Genomic DNA, 17091 nt, shown 5'->3' on the forward strand with positions numbered 1-17091 from the left:
GAGTCGTCGTTAACCCCGCCCCCGTCCGGCCACCGTCGCTTCCGGTGCAGGGCGGGGCTCGGCGGGCGGCCCGGCGGGAGGCGGCGGGGCCGGCCAGCGCGGTGAGTGAGGGACTGCGGGTGGCGGCGCCGCCTTTCCCTCCGCGGTCCTTCCGCGGTTCCCTTGCGGCTGGTGCTGTCGTGTCCCCACAGCGCGATCCTCCGTGGCGGGTTCCTGGAGCGGCCGCCGGTGCCTTGGCTGGGGCGGAGGGTTCTGGGGGAGCCCCGGCGGGGCGCGGGGCTTGTGCTGAGTCACCCCCGCCGCCGGCTGGGCCTTTCCCCCGCCCAGGGCCCGGAGCGGGGTGTGCGCTGGGCCCCGACTCGGGGGCGGGGGGTGACGACGGGGGTCGGGGGCTCCCCGGGGCTGCGGGCGGGCACGGACCGGGGGATGAAAGCCCGTGAAGCGGCCGGAGGGCAGTATGGGGCGGCAGTCGGGGGCCACGGGTCCCTGCTCCGTGTGCGGGGTCCCTGCGCCATGTGCCTGTCGTGTTGCCAGGGCGTTCTTCGGGAACGGCTCGGGGCGTCGGAGCCTTTTACGGGCCTGTCTGTACAACCGAACGCGGGGTTTGTTGCACCGTCGTAACTTCATCAACTGTGGAAATGGCCTCAAGTTGTGTCAAGGGAACTTCAGATTGGACGTTGGGAAAAGTTTCTTCCCCGAAGGGCTGTCGGGCATTGGAACAGGCTGCCCAGGGCAGTGCTGGAGTCACCAGCCCTGGAGGGGTTGGACAGATGCAGAGATGAGGTTCTCAGGGACATGGGATTGAGTCATGGTTGGACTCGATGATCTTGAGGGTCTTTTCCAACCAAAATGGTTCTGTGAGTCACGGCAGGTGTCTTGCAGTGCACAAGGCTGGATTCATAGTCCTGTACTGCCGGGAAACAGCTGGAAATAAAGTGGGAAAGGATGACTGTATTTTCCTAGGAGATAAAGAGCAAAAGTTTTCATGTGTTTTTTGATACAACACTAAACTTTGGTTGTTTTCACAATAATTAATTTTTTATTTTGTATCAGTGCTAGTTGGCTGGTGTGTCTGAAATGCTTAATCTTATAGTTAGTTATCACAGAGTGGGTTTTTATCTGAATGAATTCTGCATTGTTTTGAGCGTTTACTCTGTCAGTGATGGAAGGCAGCAAAATGAAATATTTTGTCCAATACTGGTAGTATGTTTTGAATAATGTACAGTGATTTTACAATGTTCTAGTGTGATTTTCTTGCAAAGGTTATATAATACAGGGGTTTGGTGTTAAAAAGAAAAGTTGTAGACTAAGCTTTTAATTTTAAGGAACCTTTTGTTTGGGTCAAGGAAAAACGACTTTCTGAAGTAGGGACCATATGTTTCACCAGCTCAGCAGTATTTAACTGGGGGAGTGTCTAGAATGAAAACTTGCTCAGATGAGCATCACATTGTCAGTCTCTGTGTTAGCTTCCTCCTCTCGTGTTTACTTACTGTCTGACTCACTGGACAGCATGTGCCTTGAAGGTGTTATTATAAATTTATCCTCCTGCATGTGTCATAATAGCTGTCTGCACTACAGGGTGTTCGGATGAAATCGCAGCCAAGCAAGCAGCTGGAGCAACAGCGGGGAGAGCTGCCGCCTCCAGTGGAATGAGGTGGGGAGGGAACAGAAATCCCCACTCTGTGTCTACACAAGTAACTGAGCTGTAGAGGTTCAGATTGCTCCTCCCTTTTCACTGAGACTTCTTCTTTTCCGTTATACAAAATAGCTGGTGTTTAGTTGGTAAAAGTAGAACAAATATAGGTATTACTGCTGTATTATTAGGTGGAGTTAGTGCTCTGTGTTCTTGTTGCAGGAGCTGTTATAATTTGCTGGGTTTGAATAATTATCTTAGTAATGTATTCTTAGAGCTTTGGGAAGATGCAGAATCACAGAGCATTTGAGATTGGCAGGGACCCTGGAGGTCCTGTGCCCCATCTCAGGCTGGACCACCCCAAGCTGGTTGCCCAGGACCACATCCAGCAAGCTTTTTGAACATCTCCAAGGAGGGAAACTCCACAACGTCTCTAGGCAGGCTGTGCCCGTGCTCAGTCACCCTCACAGCAAAGAAATGTTTCCTTCTGCTCAGACAGCACCTCCTGTGTTTCAGTGTGTGCCCACAGCCCCTGGTCCTGTCACTGGGTGCCACTGGGAAGCGCCTGGCACTGTCCCCTTTGTGCCCACCCTTCAGGTGTTTATATACATCAATGAGAATCCCCCCGAGCCTTCTCCAGGCTGAACAGTCCCAGGTCTCCTCATAGGAGGGATGCTCCAGTCCCTTTGTCATCTTAGGGGGTTCTCTCCAGCATGTCGGTGTCTCTTTAGTGGGGAGCCCAGTGCTGACCGGAGGGAAGGATCAACTCCCTCCACCTGCAGCCCGTTAGTCCTTTTGCCACATGGGCACGTTCCCTGTAAAGTCAAAAGCTTTAAATGAAGGGGGCTAATCAGCCACGTCAACGTAAAGAAATACAGAGCTTGAGGTGGTCTGGTGTAGATCTGAGACTTGCTACTGTTGGTGGTTTCTGCTTGACAAAAGCAAAGCCCTTGCTAAGGGAACAAATCTTTATGGAGTATTTTTTAGTGGAAGGATGGCTGGTGTAAGACGTGCATGTGATTGTAGAACTGTGAGGTACTGAAGACCATTGAATTTAGAAAGATTTGAAGTTCATTTGTAGGTAGATTAAATGATAGCCAGAATAGGTTAAAAAATAATAATTTTAATCACTTCCTTTTTAATTTAACTTTAAATTGCTAATTCACCTAAGCAGTTGTACAAGAGACTGTTTGTTCCATTCTTGGGTATCATAAAGCTTGTTCTGAATCAGCTTTCAAAAACGCTCTACTAGAATGACCTCAGCTTTGTGTGCTCAGTGTGCTATTTTGAGTTTAGTTTTGTGTATTCTGATGCTGCTGGGCAACTAATGTTTTTAACAAGGTTCTTACATTCATGTCTCTTTTCTGCTTGTAGCAGTACATGGTAACTGTCAACTTCTGGCCATCCCAATAATGAAAACAGAAGCTAAGGACGGAGAAGAGGAAAGCCTGCAGACAGCATTCAAAAAGCTAAGGGTTGACACAGCCGCGTAAGTAACACCACAGGGAGATACGGAGTTAACATGTTACAAAGGGACTCGAGGGGAACGCCCTTGCTGTTCAGTTTGAAGGAGTGAGATAATTCCAAAAGGTTGAGCCCTGAAAGTCTTCATTCTAGTTAAACTGAAATAAATTCACCACCTGTAGACTGCACTTCTCAAGAAATCTTATTATAATTTGTTTGATCGCTGTCAGCTCCCGACAGGTTTGAAACAAACCTAACAATAATCAGCAGTTGACAACATGCTTGAAGTGAATTTTGGCATTAATCGGGCTGCCAGAGGTTATATGTGTAGCACTCAAACTCTGCTGTTGCAGTTAGTGTATTGTCATGGCTCTGAAGGTGAGTCATGAGAATAAACTCCCATCTTTTCCCAGAAGAGAAGCATTCTTTCCATGTCAGTAAAGGAGAATGATAGATGCAATGCATGATTCCCACACAAACTACTTTTATTGATGTCACTTACAAATATCCTATTTATAACCCAAATCACTAAATGGGAAAGAATGCTTTTTGTGTTGTTTTGTGGGAGATCTGCCATGTGGCACTTACCCTCCCTGTCCCAGGTGGAAGAACACAAGCAGCGTGTCTTCTGTTGACCATTGCATATTACTTTATAGTACCGTGTTTCTGTAAGGTTTTGTTAGTGATGCAATTATGCTAGTGACGGAAATGAAAGTGTAGGTAAGGCAGCTTGTAAAAATCAGTGTGGTAACGAGAATTACCTTGGAACTTAGATGGTGAGTAGATGGGCTTCTAAAGCCATCTTTCGTTTAAATAATTAAGCTTGTTAGAAATGTACCCAAGTGCCTCGCATTTCTTCAGTATCTATAGTCCCACCCCCAAGTCAGGCATTAGTTACTTTGGAGTTCTTACTGTTGGCCTTCAGTTTACTGCTCTGTGTTCATTATTCTTTAAATGGAAAATAGCAGGTGTTTGACTAATAATTTAGCCTCTATTAAATGTCAGTTAAAGCTGTCAAAGAACAGTGTGTGGAGACTCACTTCCACTTTGCAGGGAGTCGGCCCTGTTTACAAACCAATTTGATAGAGGATTTGGAAAATTATTTCCTTGTGGATCCCGGTGTAATATGTGAAGAGAAAAAATGGGAGTTTGGTATGAATTTGTAGTGCCAGAAAAATTAGTAAATCTTCTAAGGTCCCTGGCTTGAATAGAACTTGAAGATCTGACAACTCTATTGCTCAAGTGATTGAACTTGCAATAGTATGAAGAGTTTTATCTTATGTTCTAGACAGAGGCCTAAGTATTCTTCAATTAAACAAAGTCTGTTTGTGTCCAAAGAACATTTATTTTTAGGAAAGAATGGCTTACTTGTCTCTGGAAAAAGAGACATGTTTCCTCAGTGGTGGTGGTTTTGCCCTCCCCTCTCCCGGGAAACTGAAATTTGGCCATTGTGTATGCTTTGTCATTGGTCTGTGGAGTTGGGATTTGCAGTCCAGTTGCAGAACGGAATCACGTTTGGTGAAAGAGTCTGTTGTACACGCTTCTGAGATAGGAATATGTAAACACTTTCTGATTTGGTTTGCCTTTGTGGGTGGGTCTTTTAAGACATACTGTAAGTGATTTGTCGCCACCTCTTCTGGGAAAGAAGGTTCATAAGCTTTTTGGTATTCATAATGCTGACCGGTTTAGGCTATTAACTTTTCTCTCTTTCACAGATCTACTGCTCCTCTCGCTGTGGGTGAAGGGACAAGTCCAAGAGCACTGGTTAGAACAGCAGCAGATGATACCAAACCTAAGACTGTGTGTACTTCCAAGGACACGTGGCATGGGTGAGAGAAGCTTGGGATTATCAGACTGCTTCAAATGATACTGCATGGAAAGGGAATTTTAAATAGACAAGTTTTCTAGTAGCTACACCCCTACCCAAGGGACCCAAGTTTTCTTTATTAAAGAGACTACTTAAAGTACTCTACAGATTTTTATGTTCATATGTGGCTCCTATTCTTATTTACAGTTATATGAAGTGAAAGGAAATGCTGATCAGCTATAGCTTTCTAGATGTTGCAGGTGTTTCATACTATAAATGTGAACTGCTGATTTTGAATCAGACAACCATAAAAGCATCTCTTTCAGTAATTGTTTGACATCGCAGAAACTGTCAATATGCCTTGGGAACTAGATTAAAATAAAGAATTGTTTTCTGGAGTGTCTATGCAGAACTTAACACTCATCTTCTACTGAAAAAAAACAACCCTTTGGCCGTGCTTCATTAGTTTTGTGCTGTTGTCTTGTGCTTTGTCCTTCTCTTAGAGCTTGTTTTGTCATGTCTCACATGCTTTACTAATCTTTTTTTCTAACCTTAAAATCTGAAAATGAAATTTCAAGTTTCATTTCTCAGGTGTTTTATATTTTATACAGCTGCTTGACTAGAACAAAGTCAAATTCCAAGGTGACAGAATACCCTGAACAAATACTCTGAGCTTAAAACCCTTGCATGCAATATATATACTGTAGAGATCTTGCACAATGGTGTTTGTAATCTGGTTACAAGTCTTGTAGTGAATCTTCACTGGTGTATCTTTCCCTGATAGGTCTGTGAAGAAGCCTTCAAGAGGAGTTGTGAGAACCCAGCGTCGCAGGCGTTCCAAATCTCCAATTCTTCATCCTCCAAAGTTTATCCATTGCAGCACAAAATCACATTCCACATGCAACCAGCTAGCGCACAAGAGCCAGCTCGATGCCCCAGATGACAGCAGTGGGTTTGGGATGCCAGTGCCAAAGGAAGCTTGTGCACACGAACGATGCAGTACTGCTCCTGATGCTGGCCAGGAGGGAGCTGATGTTGAGTGTTTGGGAGCTTCTGTTACACCGCTGGCATCAGAGAACAAGCAGGAGAACTCTGCAGCTGCCGTTGCTGTGGTATCCAACGCGAGCCTAAAGACCTCGGAGCTTTCTGACTTTCAGTCCGTGTCCAAGCTGAACACAAATAAGCCATGTGCGTGTGCAGGTAAAGCCTGTCATTGTAAACGATGGCAAGATATGGAAGTGTACAAATTCTCTGGCTTGCAGAACACCCTCCCGCTGGCACCTGATAGCAGAACAGTTTCTGAGGACCAGTCCCAGGCTTTGCCATCAAGAACTCCCTCCAGTTCTCCACGCTCTTGCTCTGAGCAAGCCAGGGCCTTTGTGGATGATGTGACTATTGAAGATCTTTCAGGATACATGGAATATTACCTGTATATCCCAAAGAAAATGTCTCACATGGCAGAAATGATGTACACCTGACAGCAACGAGCACTAGAAACAGAAGGGTGGGTGGTTTAAATCTGCTCCCCGTCACACTCATGTGAGATGCAACCCAGTCCCTGCTCACTGTGCTTGCAATAAAAACACTTCTTCTCATCTTAGCTAATGGTCATTATTTAAGCTGGACAAACAGTTTAGCTTAAGTGTTATAGTTTCAGCTTGGAATAAGTAAGGAAATAAACACGGTGAACGTGTTTAATGCATACCTGACTATAATTAAATGACTAACATTTGGGAAATTCTGCTTTGTTTTCAAAGTCCTCCTGTTTCAATTTGGAAGAGTCTCCAGATTGCTTGGTGATTAGACCTATTATTGTGAGAAACTTGGTGTGGTTTTGGCTTCTTTGAATTTGCTTTGATCTCTGGTCGTTAACACTTGACACTTGCGGTTCTGAACACTTATGCCTTTGATTTTGTTTCATAAAGGAGTGACCATCTCCTGTCCTCTCCTTGGTACTATTACCACTCCAGGCAAACTCAGGAGGCAGAGTTGTCTTTTCTTGGGCTGGGGGCACTGTTTTTTCTTTGTGCTTCAAGGGGCTTTATTTCTGACAGGCTGAACAGGCGTCCCCCTGCCCTACCTTTGATGTCAATGTAGTCAGATGCTCTTAGGTTAACATAACATTTGTTTGCAAGGCTTCCCGATGAGAAGAACTCTGATGAAAGCAAGATTGTTTCGAGAGCTTGTTCTGATCTCTGCATTGTTGGTTAGTGGAAAATGTAAAGTAAGCGTAAGTTTTTTTGCAGATCCAACAGGCCTTAGAGACTTGTCAGCAGCAGGAGAAATACCCTCCTGTCCCCAAGGGGATTGCTGCTTCATTAGCCAAAGGAGAAATGAGTTGATGGACCTTGTTTAGTTTATTTATTATGAAGGCTGAAACAGCCTTCGGTGGTGCTACTTCCTGCACTATACTTTCAGCTTTGTTCAGCCTGCTCTATAAACCAAGTATAATTCTTCCAGTGTTAAGATTTGTAGACTTGAGCAAACAGTTGTCAGATGCACAGTAGGAAAATGTTGAGCACTGTATTTTCTTTACCCTCCAGTCTTTTTGCTAAACCATTGTCCATTGTCACTTTAGATGCCTCATCCAGGTCCAAAATACTGGTGGAACTTTGTATTCTTCCTGGAATCTACTTCTTCAGGAGCAAACAGTTTGCCATACTTGGTGTTCATCAGCACAATCTGTCTTCCATAGATATGTGTTTAACAAAGGGACATCCCATCAAATAATGATTTGCTGAGGGGGGCATGAGTTAAGTTTGTCTTTATTATTTGCAGTACCTGAACTTTTCTTAACAGTAAGGTCTGGAAAAGAAATGGAGACAAACATTGCCCTGTGAAATTCTTTGGTGTTAGTCTTGGGGTTTTTTGTGTATATTTCTGTGGCAGTACCTAACATTTTAACTAAGTGGCTGTGCATATTTACCTGTTTGCCAGTTCTGAAGTGTCATCTATCCCTTGTAGATCGTACTTGGGTCCTTCCCTGCTCGTAGCTAGCTGTGTTTCTGTGTTCCGAATTCAAGGCAATTGTGTGCTGTCTATTTCCTGCAATGGACAGGGCTGAGAAGTGCAGAATGACCTTACCTCTCAAATAATGATTCTTCACTGTTCCCAAATGCTTGCAGGCGGCAGCCAGAGCACAGGTTGTGGGGCTGAGAACATCTTCAATACGGTGCTGCTTTATATAATTTCTTTCATTAGTCACCACAGACCTGTACCTGCTGGGTTTAGGATTGCAATGTCAACTGCTCAGTAATGTGTTAAATAAAGTGAATTGAAATCCAGGACATAATGTAAAAAAAAAATGGAGAGACATGAAGTTGTGCTGAGCCACTAGAGGTCAGGCCTGGCCGGGTGCTGCCGGCCGGGTGCTGCCGGCCGGGTGCTGCATGCTGCTCCGCAGCTTTCGGGAAAGAATCTGAGTTTTTCTGCCAAAATGAAGGAACATGAGCAGCCCTGGGTGGTGCCGTGGTGCACAGGCAGTGTTAGTGCTTTCTGAGGTTTGGCTGTGTGGGTACGTTAGTGGTCAGGAAAGGCTTTTTAAATGCCAACATCTGCATAAATTATTAACATTGAAACAGCATGTACTATCAGTTCATAACTGTGCTGTATAATTAGGAAGAGCTGCTAAGTAAATTGTGTGGTCCTGAATCTGGCATCCTCTTAGGCCAGTTACAACATATTTGGGCTGGTAAATCTTGGAACACCATGAAATAGAAGACCATGGGCAGCTGCCACTGCTGCCTTAACACTTTCCCTTCTGTTACTACAGGGCATTTTAAAATGATTTGGTCTACCCAGAAACCACAAAACAAAAACTTTGGGTTTTGCTTTAAGAAAATGTGGATTTCCAACCCTTAATTGTGCATAGAGGACCTTGAAAGCATGACTGAGTAGTCTAAAAGCTTAGCTTTAGAAAAAATAAATCCAACTGAAGCCAATTAAGAAATCTGACTTAAGAAAAAAAAAATAAGCTTTAGAGGGCTAATTGTGCCAAGCAGCACTTCGCAGTTGTGCCAGAGTCCCTTACTGCAGTGCCAGTTCCCTCCTGTGGCTGAACACAAGTGGGTACTTTTGTAATTAGCTTTATAGTGAGCGGTTGGTCCGTCTCACCTGTGCCTGCAGGTATTTCATAGTTTGTGCTGTATATACACACTGAGCTTTTCTTGTATGTGTTTTTTTTCCCATGCCTCTTTGTAGAAACACCGATGTGGGTGTTGTGCAAGTTGTAAAGCTGTGTTATATGTGTGAAACTCGCTGTTGTCTGTGGCAGCTTTGCCCCAGAGCTCAGCGCAGGTCTCCGGGGCCCATCTCAAAGGGCAGAGCACAGCCGACAGCAGTCTCACCTCACAACTCTTGCAGCTTCTCAGCAGCTTGTGGTCTGAGAGGGGAAGGTCATCTCTTCACGGTCCTGCTGTGCCAGTGTCTTTAGGAGATGGGACATGTGTGGCTGGAAGAAGGGAGGGCTTGGATTATCCTGTTACCCTGGTATTTCATTCCTCGGCTTCTCCATCAGCTGCATTTGGTGACACGGATCACTACAAGCAAGGTGAGCTGTCACTACTATGTGTCTGCAACTATCCAAGTGTAGGGTCTCACCTTCTCCAAATACAGTGAGAGTAAGCTATGCTGCCAGCTGTTACGCAGTGGGTGATCTTGGTGAGTTTGTTGTTTGGGAGAGGAGGGAATGTCTCCTTGTGAATCCTTTTCTATACCCTACAGCAGCTCCGAAGTTCACTTTAAAGCAGTGGCCAGGCTGAGCAGAACGTACGCTGTAACGCAGGTGTAGCTGTGCTCTGACTCCCTGCTGTAACTCTGACGGGGTGAGCAAACCCGGCGCGGCCCCGCGGCTGCGCTCTGCCCGGGGCATCGCCCCGGGACGCGGCTCCCGGCTCCGCCGCCGGCTCCGTCCCGTCCCGGGGCGGCTGCCGGTGCGCCCGGCCGGGCAGCGTGGCGGGAGGGACGCGCCCCCTTCCCATGCTCTCTCTATTTTAAGCAGACGTTTACTTTCCCAGCCTGTTCTCTGCCTGGATCCCTGCCCGGGGCGGGGGGGGGACGGACGGACGGGACGGGGGGGAATGTCTCTTCCCTCCTTCATAAAAGGGCCCACGGGCGGAGGCCGGGCTCTGGGGGGTTATTTTTGGGAGCAGCTCCTGGGATCCGATGGCCTTGTTAGGGCAGCGCTGACCTTTCTCCCGGCGGGGGAGGAGAGCGGAGCAGAGCGCCGGGGCGGGCAGCAGCGGCGGCCGGGGGAGCGCAGTCGGCTCGGGACCCCCTTCCTTGGCTCCCTGGGCTGCTCGGCTCCCCGCGGGGCTCCGCTCCCCGGGCTGCTCAGCTCCCCGGGCAGCCCCATGCCCGCGGCGGGGGCGCGGCGGCGGGGCAGGTAGCGGCGCGGCTCGGCTGCCCCTCCCGGGGGGGCTCGGACCCGGCCCGCCCCTCTCCTCTCCCCTCCTTCCAATTTCTCCTTCCTCCCGTTCCCCGGCCCCTCGGCCGGGCGAGGCGAGACAGGAGCGGCTGCTCCCGGCGCCCAGCCCGGCTCCTTCGGGGATGCTGCAGCTGCCCCCGCGTCCCGGAGCTCTGCCCCTGAGAGAGCTGCCCGGCTGAGTGGGCGCTGGGGGGGCACCATGAGTGGCGGCAGGTTTGATTTCGATGATGGAGGTGCCTATTGTGGGGGCTGGGAAGGGGGCAAAGCCCATGGGCACGGCATCTGCACCGGCCCCAAGGGCCAGGGCGAGTACTCGGGCTCCTGGAACTACGGCTTCGAAGTGGTGGGTGTATACACATGGCCTAGTGGCAACACCTATGAAGGCTACTGGTCCCAAGGCAAGAGGCACGGCCTAGGAATCGAGACCAAAGGACGGTGGGTTTACAGAGGCGAGTGGACCCATGGCTTTAAGGGACGGTATGGCGCAAGGCAGAGCATGAGCAGCGGAGCCAAGTATGAAGGTACCTGGAATAACGGCCTGCAGGATGGCTATGGCACCGAGACATACGCCGATGGAGGTAAGGGTGACTCCGGAGGGGCTGGGAGGGTGATGAACAGCATGATACCCAGACTGCGGTGGCAGAAGCTACGTGTTGTCCCCGCTGAAGGGGTGACCTGTTCCTGTCCCTACTAGTGAGATCCAGACAGGCACAGTGGCCTACAAGGAGCCGTTGGTGTGCTTAGGTCAAGAAGCCGGACCTGGGGGGCAACCCCCTTGTAAACACGTGTTTGTGCCCTGATCCCTGCTGTCGGGCACGGCGTGTGCAGCTCGCCGTCTGCAGACACGAGGGAGCAGCAGCAGGAGCATTGCACCCACCATCCCTCCCTCGGGAGCTGCTTTCAAGCGTCTGTATCAATATTAACACCAACCAACTTGGTTTTGTGTAGTCTGTGACTCCTGGTTCCCCAGGGACTGGTTATTGCAGTTCATCATTGAACCAAAACAGAAACTCCTCACTGGTGCTTTACCACAGTGAGCTGTTCACTTGCTCACCGGGCAGCAAGCTGCGAATGTTTTCACGTTGCATATAAGCTGCCCACAGCACCATAGCATGCTTTGCTTATGCATTAAACACTGCTGGTGTGCCTCTGAGAGGCTGCCTGGACATCTGCTTTACTGAACTGTTTTCACTGAGTTTATCTAAGCTGTCTAGAATATGTAGTCACACGCCTTTCCCTAAAATAAATCCCTTCGATTACTTGGATGCTCTCAACCCTTGCTAGTATACAAACGCGCTGTGCAGTCAGATATTTGTTGTGCTCTGTAATTGCTTCATCTGATTGTGTTTTTGCATTAGTGGCAATTTAGGGGTTAGAAACATTGCAAGAATCTCTCTGCAAGTAATTCTGTGGCTCCTCAGTACTGTAATGTTCCAGGCTGCCATATTTAGGATACCTAAATAGAGAGGGCGATTTGAAAGAAATACTCTTCAAAATATGGATCAGAATTACATCTATATTTATCTAGGACAGGCAATTAATTTAGTTTGTAAAGAAAAATAGTGGTAATGATGTAAATCTTCAGAATGAAAAACATCAGATTCATAGAGATTAGAAAAATGGACTAATTCAAGACTGGCTGACGGGGTTTTGCTTTTGTAGATGTATTTTTCAATGAGTTGCCTAGGTACGCGGCTAACTTGAACCCCTGGGAATGTAGTCCCGAAGTTGACTGATTTTTGTCTGTGCCATTTGAAGTTGCAGGTACAGATACAAGGTGATTCATCCCTCCATCCCCTTAAATTTTCTCCCCGCTCTGCCCCGTGGCTGTGGACCGGTTAAACCGCAAGCTGTGGGGGTTGAACTGCGGCAGTGAGAGTTCAGGTTAACACACTTGTGTGCTGCAGAAACTTCACATGTGGCTGTAAGACACGTAGGTTACGTGTAAGGTGCTCTGATGAGTAACAGCCAGCCGTCAGGTAACTGTTGGCAACAGCTGCTGTTGGGTCTTTTATTCTGGAGATTGAAAGGTCTCCTATGAATCTGCAGTCGTTTCCTTCCTGCTTCCTAAAATGCATCTTCTTCTAAGGGTGCAAGGCAACTGGATTTCAAGTTAATGCCGTAGAGAATTTTGAGAGGCAAAAATTGACAGAGTTTGAACTTGATTAGATCTTGGACTAAAAACTGGGGACAGGAAAGGGAAAAAGACGAGTCAAGGTTCTCTCCTGTAAGGATATATATGATACTGCTTCTGTCAGCATAGCGCTCCCCAGGATGTTGTCCTGCACCCAGAAAAGTGCTGTCTTTGTGATCCCTGATGCTGCCTGGGGCTGACAGTTTAGCCCTGATCTCTGAAGATGTGCCCTCCACCTTGGGCAGTGCTGAGCTGAGCCCAGCCAGACCTGGCTTATGAGGGCTGTGCCATGGGTGCCCAGCTGCTGCTCCTTGCGTTGGGTGTCACGTCTGGGCTGGTCCGAGCCATTCATTCAACACGCAAGCTTCCCTGATGCTACAAGAACGTGTAGAAAGCTGCACCCAAAGCCAGGGTGGAGATTGCCAGCAGTATCACATGGGTAGGACTTGCAGGGCTCACCCCTGCTTTGTTTCCTCACCTGCACACAGTAACCATCTGCAAGATCCAGATGTGACCAGGCTGCTGGTTGGACCTGTTAATATTTGGATTCGAGGTTGCCAAGATAAACATCTGGAAGGGCTTTGGAAATCTGCCGTCCCTTGAGTAGGGGACGTGATTCCCAAGCCCCCTGGAAGCAGCCACATGAGGAAGAGAGCTCTGGGAACGCGTGGGTCCTGCCGGGTCGTTAGAAGGTTGAGGTCATGGTTGAACTGCCTGTGGATTTCAAGGGGCTGCAGTTGATTCCAAATGTTTTAAAATAGACTTTACATTAACTTTATATATATATATACACATACGTAAAAGCTTTATACTTCAAAATATACTTAGAATATTCTTATAGAGTTGCTTGTGATCTGTAGCTTGTGGTTGGCCGAGGTTGGTGGCTAATAAAACCCAAAACTGGAGTGCAGCTTTTTGAAACCCCGTCTAGATTTTTGGTGTCTAATAAGAAGTGAACTCATGGTATGGTTTAGCCCAGGCACTGTGTGGATCATTTTGCTTTTTCTCTCTGCTACCAAATGCCTGTTTTCGTTAAAGCTCTGTGAGAGGATGGCTTGGAGAGCTTGCCTTGTGTAACGTTGATTGAAATCAGCCAAGGAGTTCAGAGCTGCTGATGTGGTGGGGTAAAGACAGTAGCACTATGATGTAGTTCCTTGGGTATCCAAACTGAATAGACGTGTGTGCTGCTGTCACCAGGAAAGACCTCAGAGCCCTTTATAGGGGCAGGATGCACCAGCTAATGTGGGCAGTGATTGGGGTTGTGGAAGGCACAGTGTGACGGAACTCATCACTTTGAAAACTAAACTACGAGTAAATACTTAGTTATTTGGCTTCTACCTGTAAGTTTTGTGTTCGCTGTCAGGAAGGCCTCGTTTCAGGGATACTTTTCTGCTTTTGACTCCGACTGCTTGACCCAGTAAACTGCAAAAAACAAAAAAATCTTGTTGCTAATGCAGAATGATGCTATGTATCCAGGATCTGTCCCATAGCTGGACTTTGCTATACAAATAACGGTCTATATATCAATATTGGGGGGAAAAACAATTGAAGCAGCCTAAAACCAACTTATTTTTGACACTGCAATTTGCTCTCTAGGGTGCTAAGAGAAAATAGCTGTGTCTATTAACTCTGTGCAGAAACAATTGGACCATTCAGCAATCACCAGACTACAAGAAAGGGCCAAAGAAATGCAGAAGTGTGCTTTTCGGGGAGAGATGAACCGGGGTGATGTGGAGCAGCGCCAGCTCCTCGGGTGCCCGGGCAGGGCGGTGGGAAGGGGCTGGGATGGGGCAGAGGGAGCAGCATCTGTGGGGCAGCGGCCGGGAAAGCAGGAATGGGCTCTGGGTGAGCCGAGATGGTGCTGCCTTTGTAGCAAATCTCCTATGTGGCTGAATTTGCCCCATGAATTAATGCTGTGATTTTCTTTTTCCAACCCCTCTCTCTTTTCCAACAGAATCCATCAGATAGTACTGTTGGCACAAAAAACAAGCACTTAGTTTTTGCTCGCCTGTCTCACGCGTGATGCTGTGCATTGATTTAATGTCCGTGGCCTTTTTACACTGAGTTCTTCCAACACGTCTGTCATCACAGTATTTGGGTAACAGCAGAAGACTGTAGGGCAGTGACACGGTTTGAGTTGTTTGCATTATTTACCTGGTTGTTTGTATTATTTACATCCATCGCTAATTATACGAGAGCTTAGAGGTGGCTGTGAAGTGGAGATGTGATGCTGCTGACAGCGGGCGCTCACTGCCAGGCTGGGTGTGCACCAGGAGCTCAAGCTTTCGCCTGTTCTGCTGCCAGGGCGAAATGGAGGGTGCTGCCACCCCTCCGCTGTGTTTGGAGGGCAAGGCTGCAGGGATACCATTTCCATCAATCCCATCATTTAATCCTCCCCATCCTATGAAGGTACCCAGGCAGGGCCACCATCCACTTTGGCTGGGGATGGGCAGAGGTGGTGAACCATGTGCCTGGGGATTGCAGAGGAACCAGTGTTTTCTTGTCATTAGGATGAGGAAAAATGCAACCAGTTAAAGGGTGATTGGGGTCCTGTGCCCCAGTAACCACACCTCAATGGTGCTAGGTGACTCTGTCCCACCACCCTGGTGAATCAGGGATGGCGGGAAAGTGGCAACACTGTCCCATTTTCTTCCTACATAGAGATTTTTTTTTTTTTTTTTTTTTGCACATCCACTGCTTTTTAGATTAATTTTTACAGCACCTCAGATGCATGTGAGCTGCCTGGCTGGCAGCTTTGCATCCTGCCTGTCCCCCCATGCCCAGGCTGCTGTGATATTCAGGGGGTGTCAGTGGCTCGGGGAGGTACAGCCTTGCTAAGCGGTGCACAGGGGGTTTGCACAGCCCCTTTTCTCTCTTGAACTGGCTGCACTGGGACGTGCTGGTGAGCCAGGGCTTGGCTCTGCTCAAACCTTGCGTGCCCCGATGCACGGCTGCCGGCGCCTGCAGCCACTCTCAGCAGCCTTTGGCTCCTCTCCAGGGGTGATTTATGGCTCTGCCCTGGCACGAAGCCTCAGCCGGGCACTGGACGGTGGCGTGACAGGGACACGGCACCGCCTGCTCGTCCCCACAGTCACTGGGCAGTGCTGTGTGTTGGTGCCCACTGTTAAGCCAGGCTGGGTTGGAGGGTTTGGTCACACCACGTGCTGGAGGGACAGTACTACTTGTGCCGTGTGGGCTGAAATCAGGCAGCTGGGGCCAGTCTGAAGAGCTGGTGTGAAACCTCGTGTTGAGGGTGGACACATGTGGCCCCAAGACATGTCACCCCAGTCTCTGCTCCCTGAAGATCCACTGTACCACGTGGCTTTTCCAATCCAGGTGACCCCGGTGCTGCCTGGGGGCATCGAGGGGGCCAGGGACTTGCTGGAGGGCCTCCGAGGAGCAGCTGAGTCCCCTAAACCTGCCAGACTTTGCCAGAGTTCCTATTCCATGGGGTTAACACGGCAGCACTACCAGCTGCAGCCTGCTATGTGCAAGGCTGTCCCCTCCTAGGAGGAGGTCTCCAATGTCACCCCGATCGTGTGTCAGCCCTGCTCGCTGGCTGGGCGAGGATGGAGCGCTGGCTTCACCGGCTGGTGCTGGGGAGGGGCATGGGGGCACCACAGGGGTCCTTGTAACTTCATTTTGTGCTGGGAAGAGTCATCACCATTTTACAGAGAGGGATTTGGGAGCACAGTGAGGAACACCCCCAGACACCTGGGCATCTCCAGCAATGGTCCTTGGCTCCCTGCTCATGCGCAGACTCCTGATCCATGCTACCCATCTTATTTTTCCTAACAGAGATTCAAACTCTGCCAAGAAACTGGGCAGTGGCCCCTTGCTCTGGCAGCCTGCTCCCCGTGCCCAGCTACATCCCGCAGATGCTCTGCACTACCCGAACTCTTATTTTTGTTTTTAATAGAAGAGACCAAATGTTTGCAGGGAGCCCGAAATCCCCTGTGCTGTGGGGTGGGCAGGGGCTGGCAGGGGGCAGCTCACCCCGGGGCAGCAGCTGCTGCCCGCTCGGGCACTTCTTGTCTTTCCTGGCCCCTGGCGCTGTAAGTTAACACTCCACAGGCGGGTCCAAAAGGATTTCAATGAAACCTGAAGCTTGGGAGGAGAGATTATGCTGCAGAAGTAGCCTGGGAGACCGTAAAATATGCACTCCCACAATCACCAAAGAAGGAATTGGATTTGCTCCCTGGGGAGCAGGGTCATCTGTGGTCTCAGTAACAGCATCTGAGGGGGGAGATAAATGCCTTGAAGATAGGTCACCCCCTTCTTTCTCAGCCTGGCCCCGCTGAGCCTCCCCAGGGCCCTGGGAGTGCTTGCTCTCCCAAAATTTGGTGCCTCCTGGTAGGTCACTGCTTAATGAAAACCAGGTTTAGGACAGATGCCCGTGAAAACGCCCCCAGTGTGGCTGGCCCTTCACTTGTGCGAAGCAGCACCCAGGAGAGTAAAGAAGTGGGGTGGCCTTTCCAGGGGTGTTTGTCCTCCCCCAGCACACCCTGCCTGTTCTCCTGCACCCCGGGAAGGAGGGCTGCCAGCGGCCTCTGCCCCCAGCATGCTGGTTTGGGATGAGATGGCCTGTTCTGGGTCCTGTAATGCTGGGACCAGAGCTGAATGCTGCT

The 17091-nt window shown here is 49.0% G+C and overlaps 2 protein-coding genes across 6 annotated transcripts in view; both read left to right on the forward strand.

Annotated features, from left to right (window-relative positions):
* The first annotated feature begins 19 nt into the window (after nt 1–19).
* Nucleotides 20–6504, forward strand: LOC136108429 (oxidative stress-responsive serine-rich protein 1-like). 5 transcript variants are annotated; one of them, XM_065850204.2, is made up of 5 exons: nt 85–101; nt 1579–1654; nt 3008–3122; nt 4813–4926; nt 5689–6504. In XM_065850204.2, the coding sequence occupies exons 3-5, from the start codon at nt 3046–3048 to the stop codon at nt 6380–6382; spliced, it is 885 nt and encodes a 294-aa protein (XP_065706276.1). In that variant the 5' UTR covers nt 85–101; nt 1579–1654; nt 3008–3045; the 3' UTR covers nt 6383–6504. The 5 variants fall into 5 exon arrangements, with proteins under 5 accessions (XP_065706278.1, XP_065706276.1, XP_071671702.1 ...); XM_071815601.1 differs by lacking the exon at nt 85–101 and adding an exon at nt 109–228 and having other exon boundaries at nt 1579–1711; XM_065850208.2 differs by lacking the exon at nt 85–101 and adding an exon at nt 109–228.
* Nucleotides 6505–10041: 3537 nt separating this feature from the next.
* Nucleotides 10042–17091, forward strand: part of JPH2 (junctophilin 2) — a 32574-nt gene continuing 25524 nt past the window's right edge. The window contains exon 1 of the mRNA XM_065849750.2: nt 10042–10907. Coding sequence (XP_065705822.1) covers nt 10529–10907 — 379 coding nt within the window. The 5' untranslated portion in view covers nt 10042–10528. The remainder of the gene's footprint in view (nt 10908–17091) is intronic.

Source organism: Patagioenas fasciata, chromosome 16 (genome assembly GCF_037038585.1).
Source record: "Patagioenas fasciata isolate bPatFas1 chromosome 16, bPatFas1.hap1, whole genome shotgun sequence".
Classification (NCBI taxonomy): Eukaryota; Metazoa; Chordata; class Aves; order Columbiformes; family Columbidae; genus Patagioenas; species Patagioenas fasciata.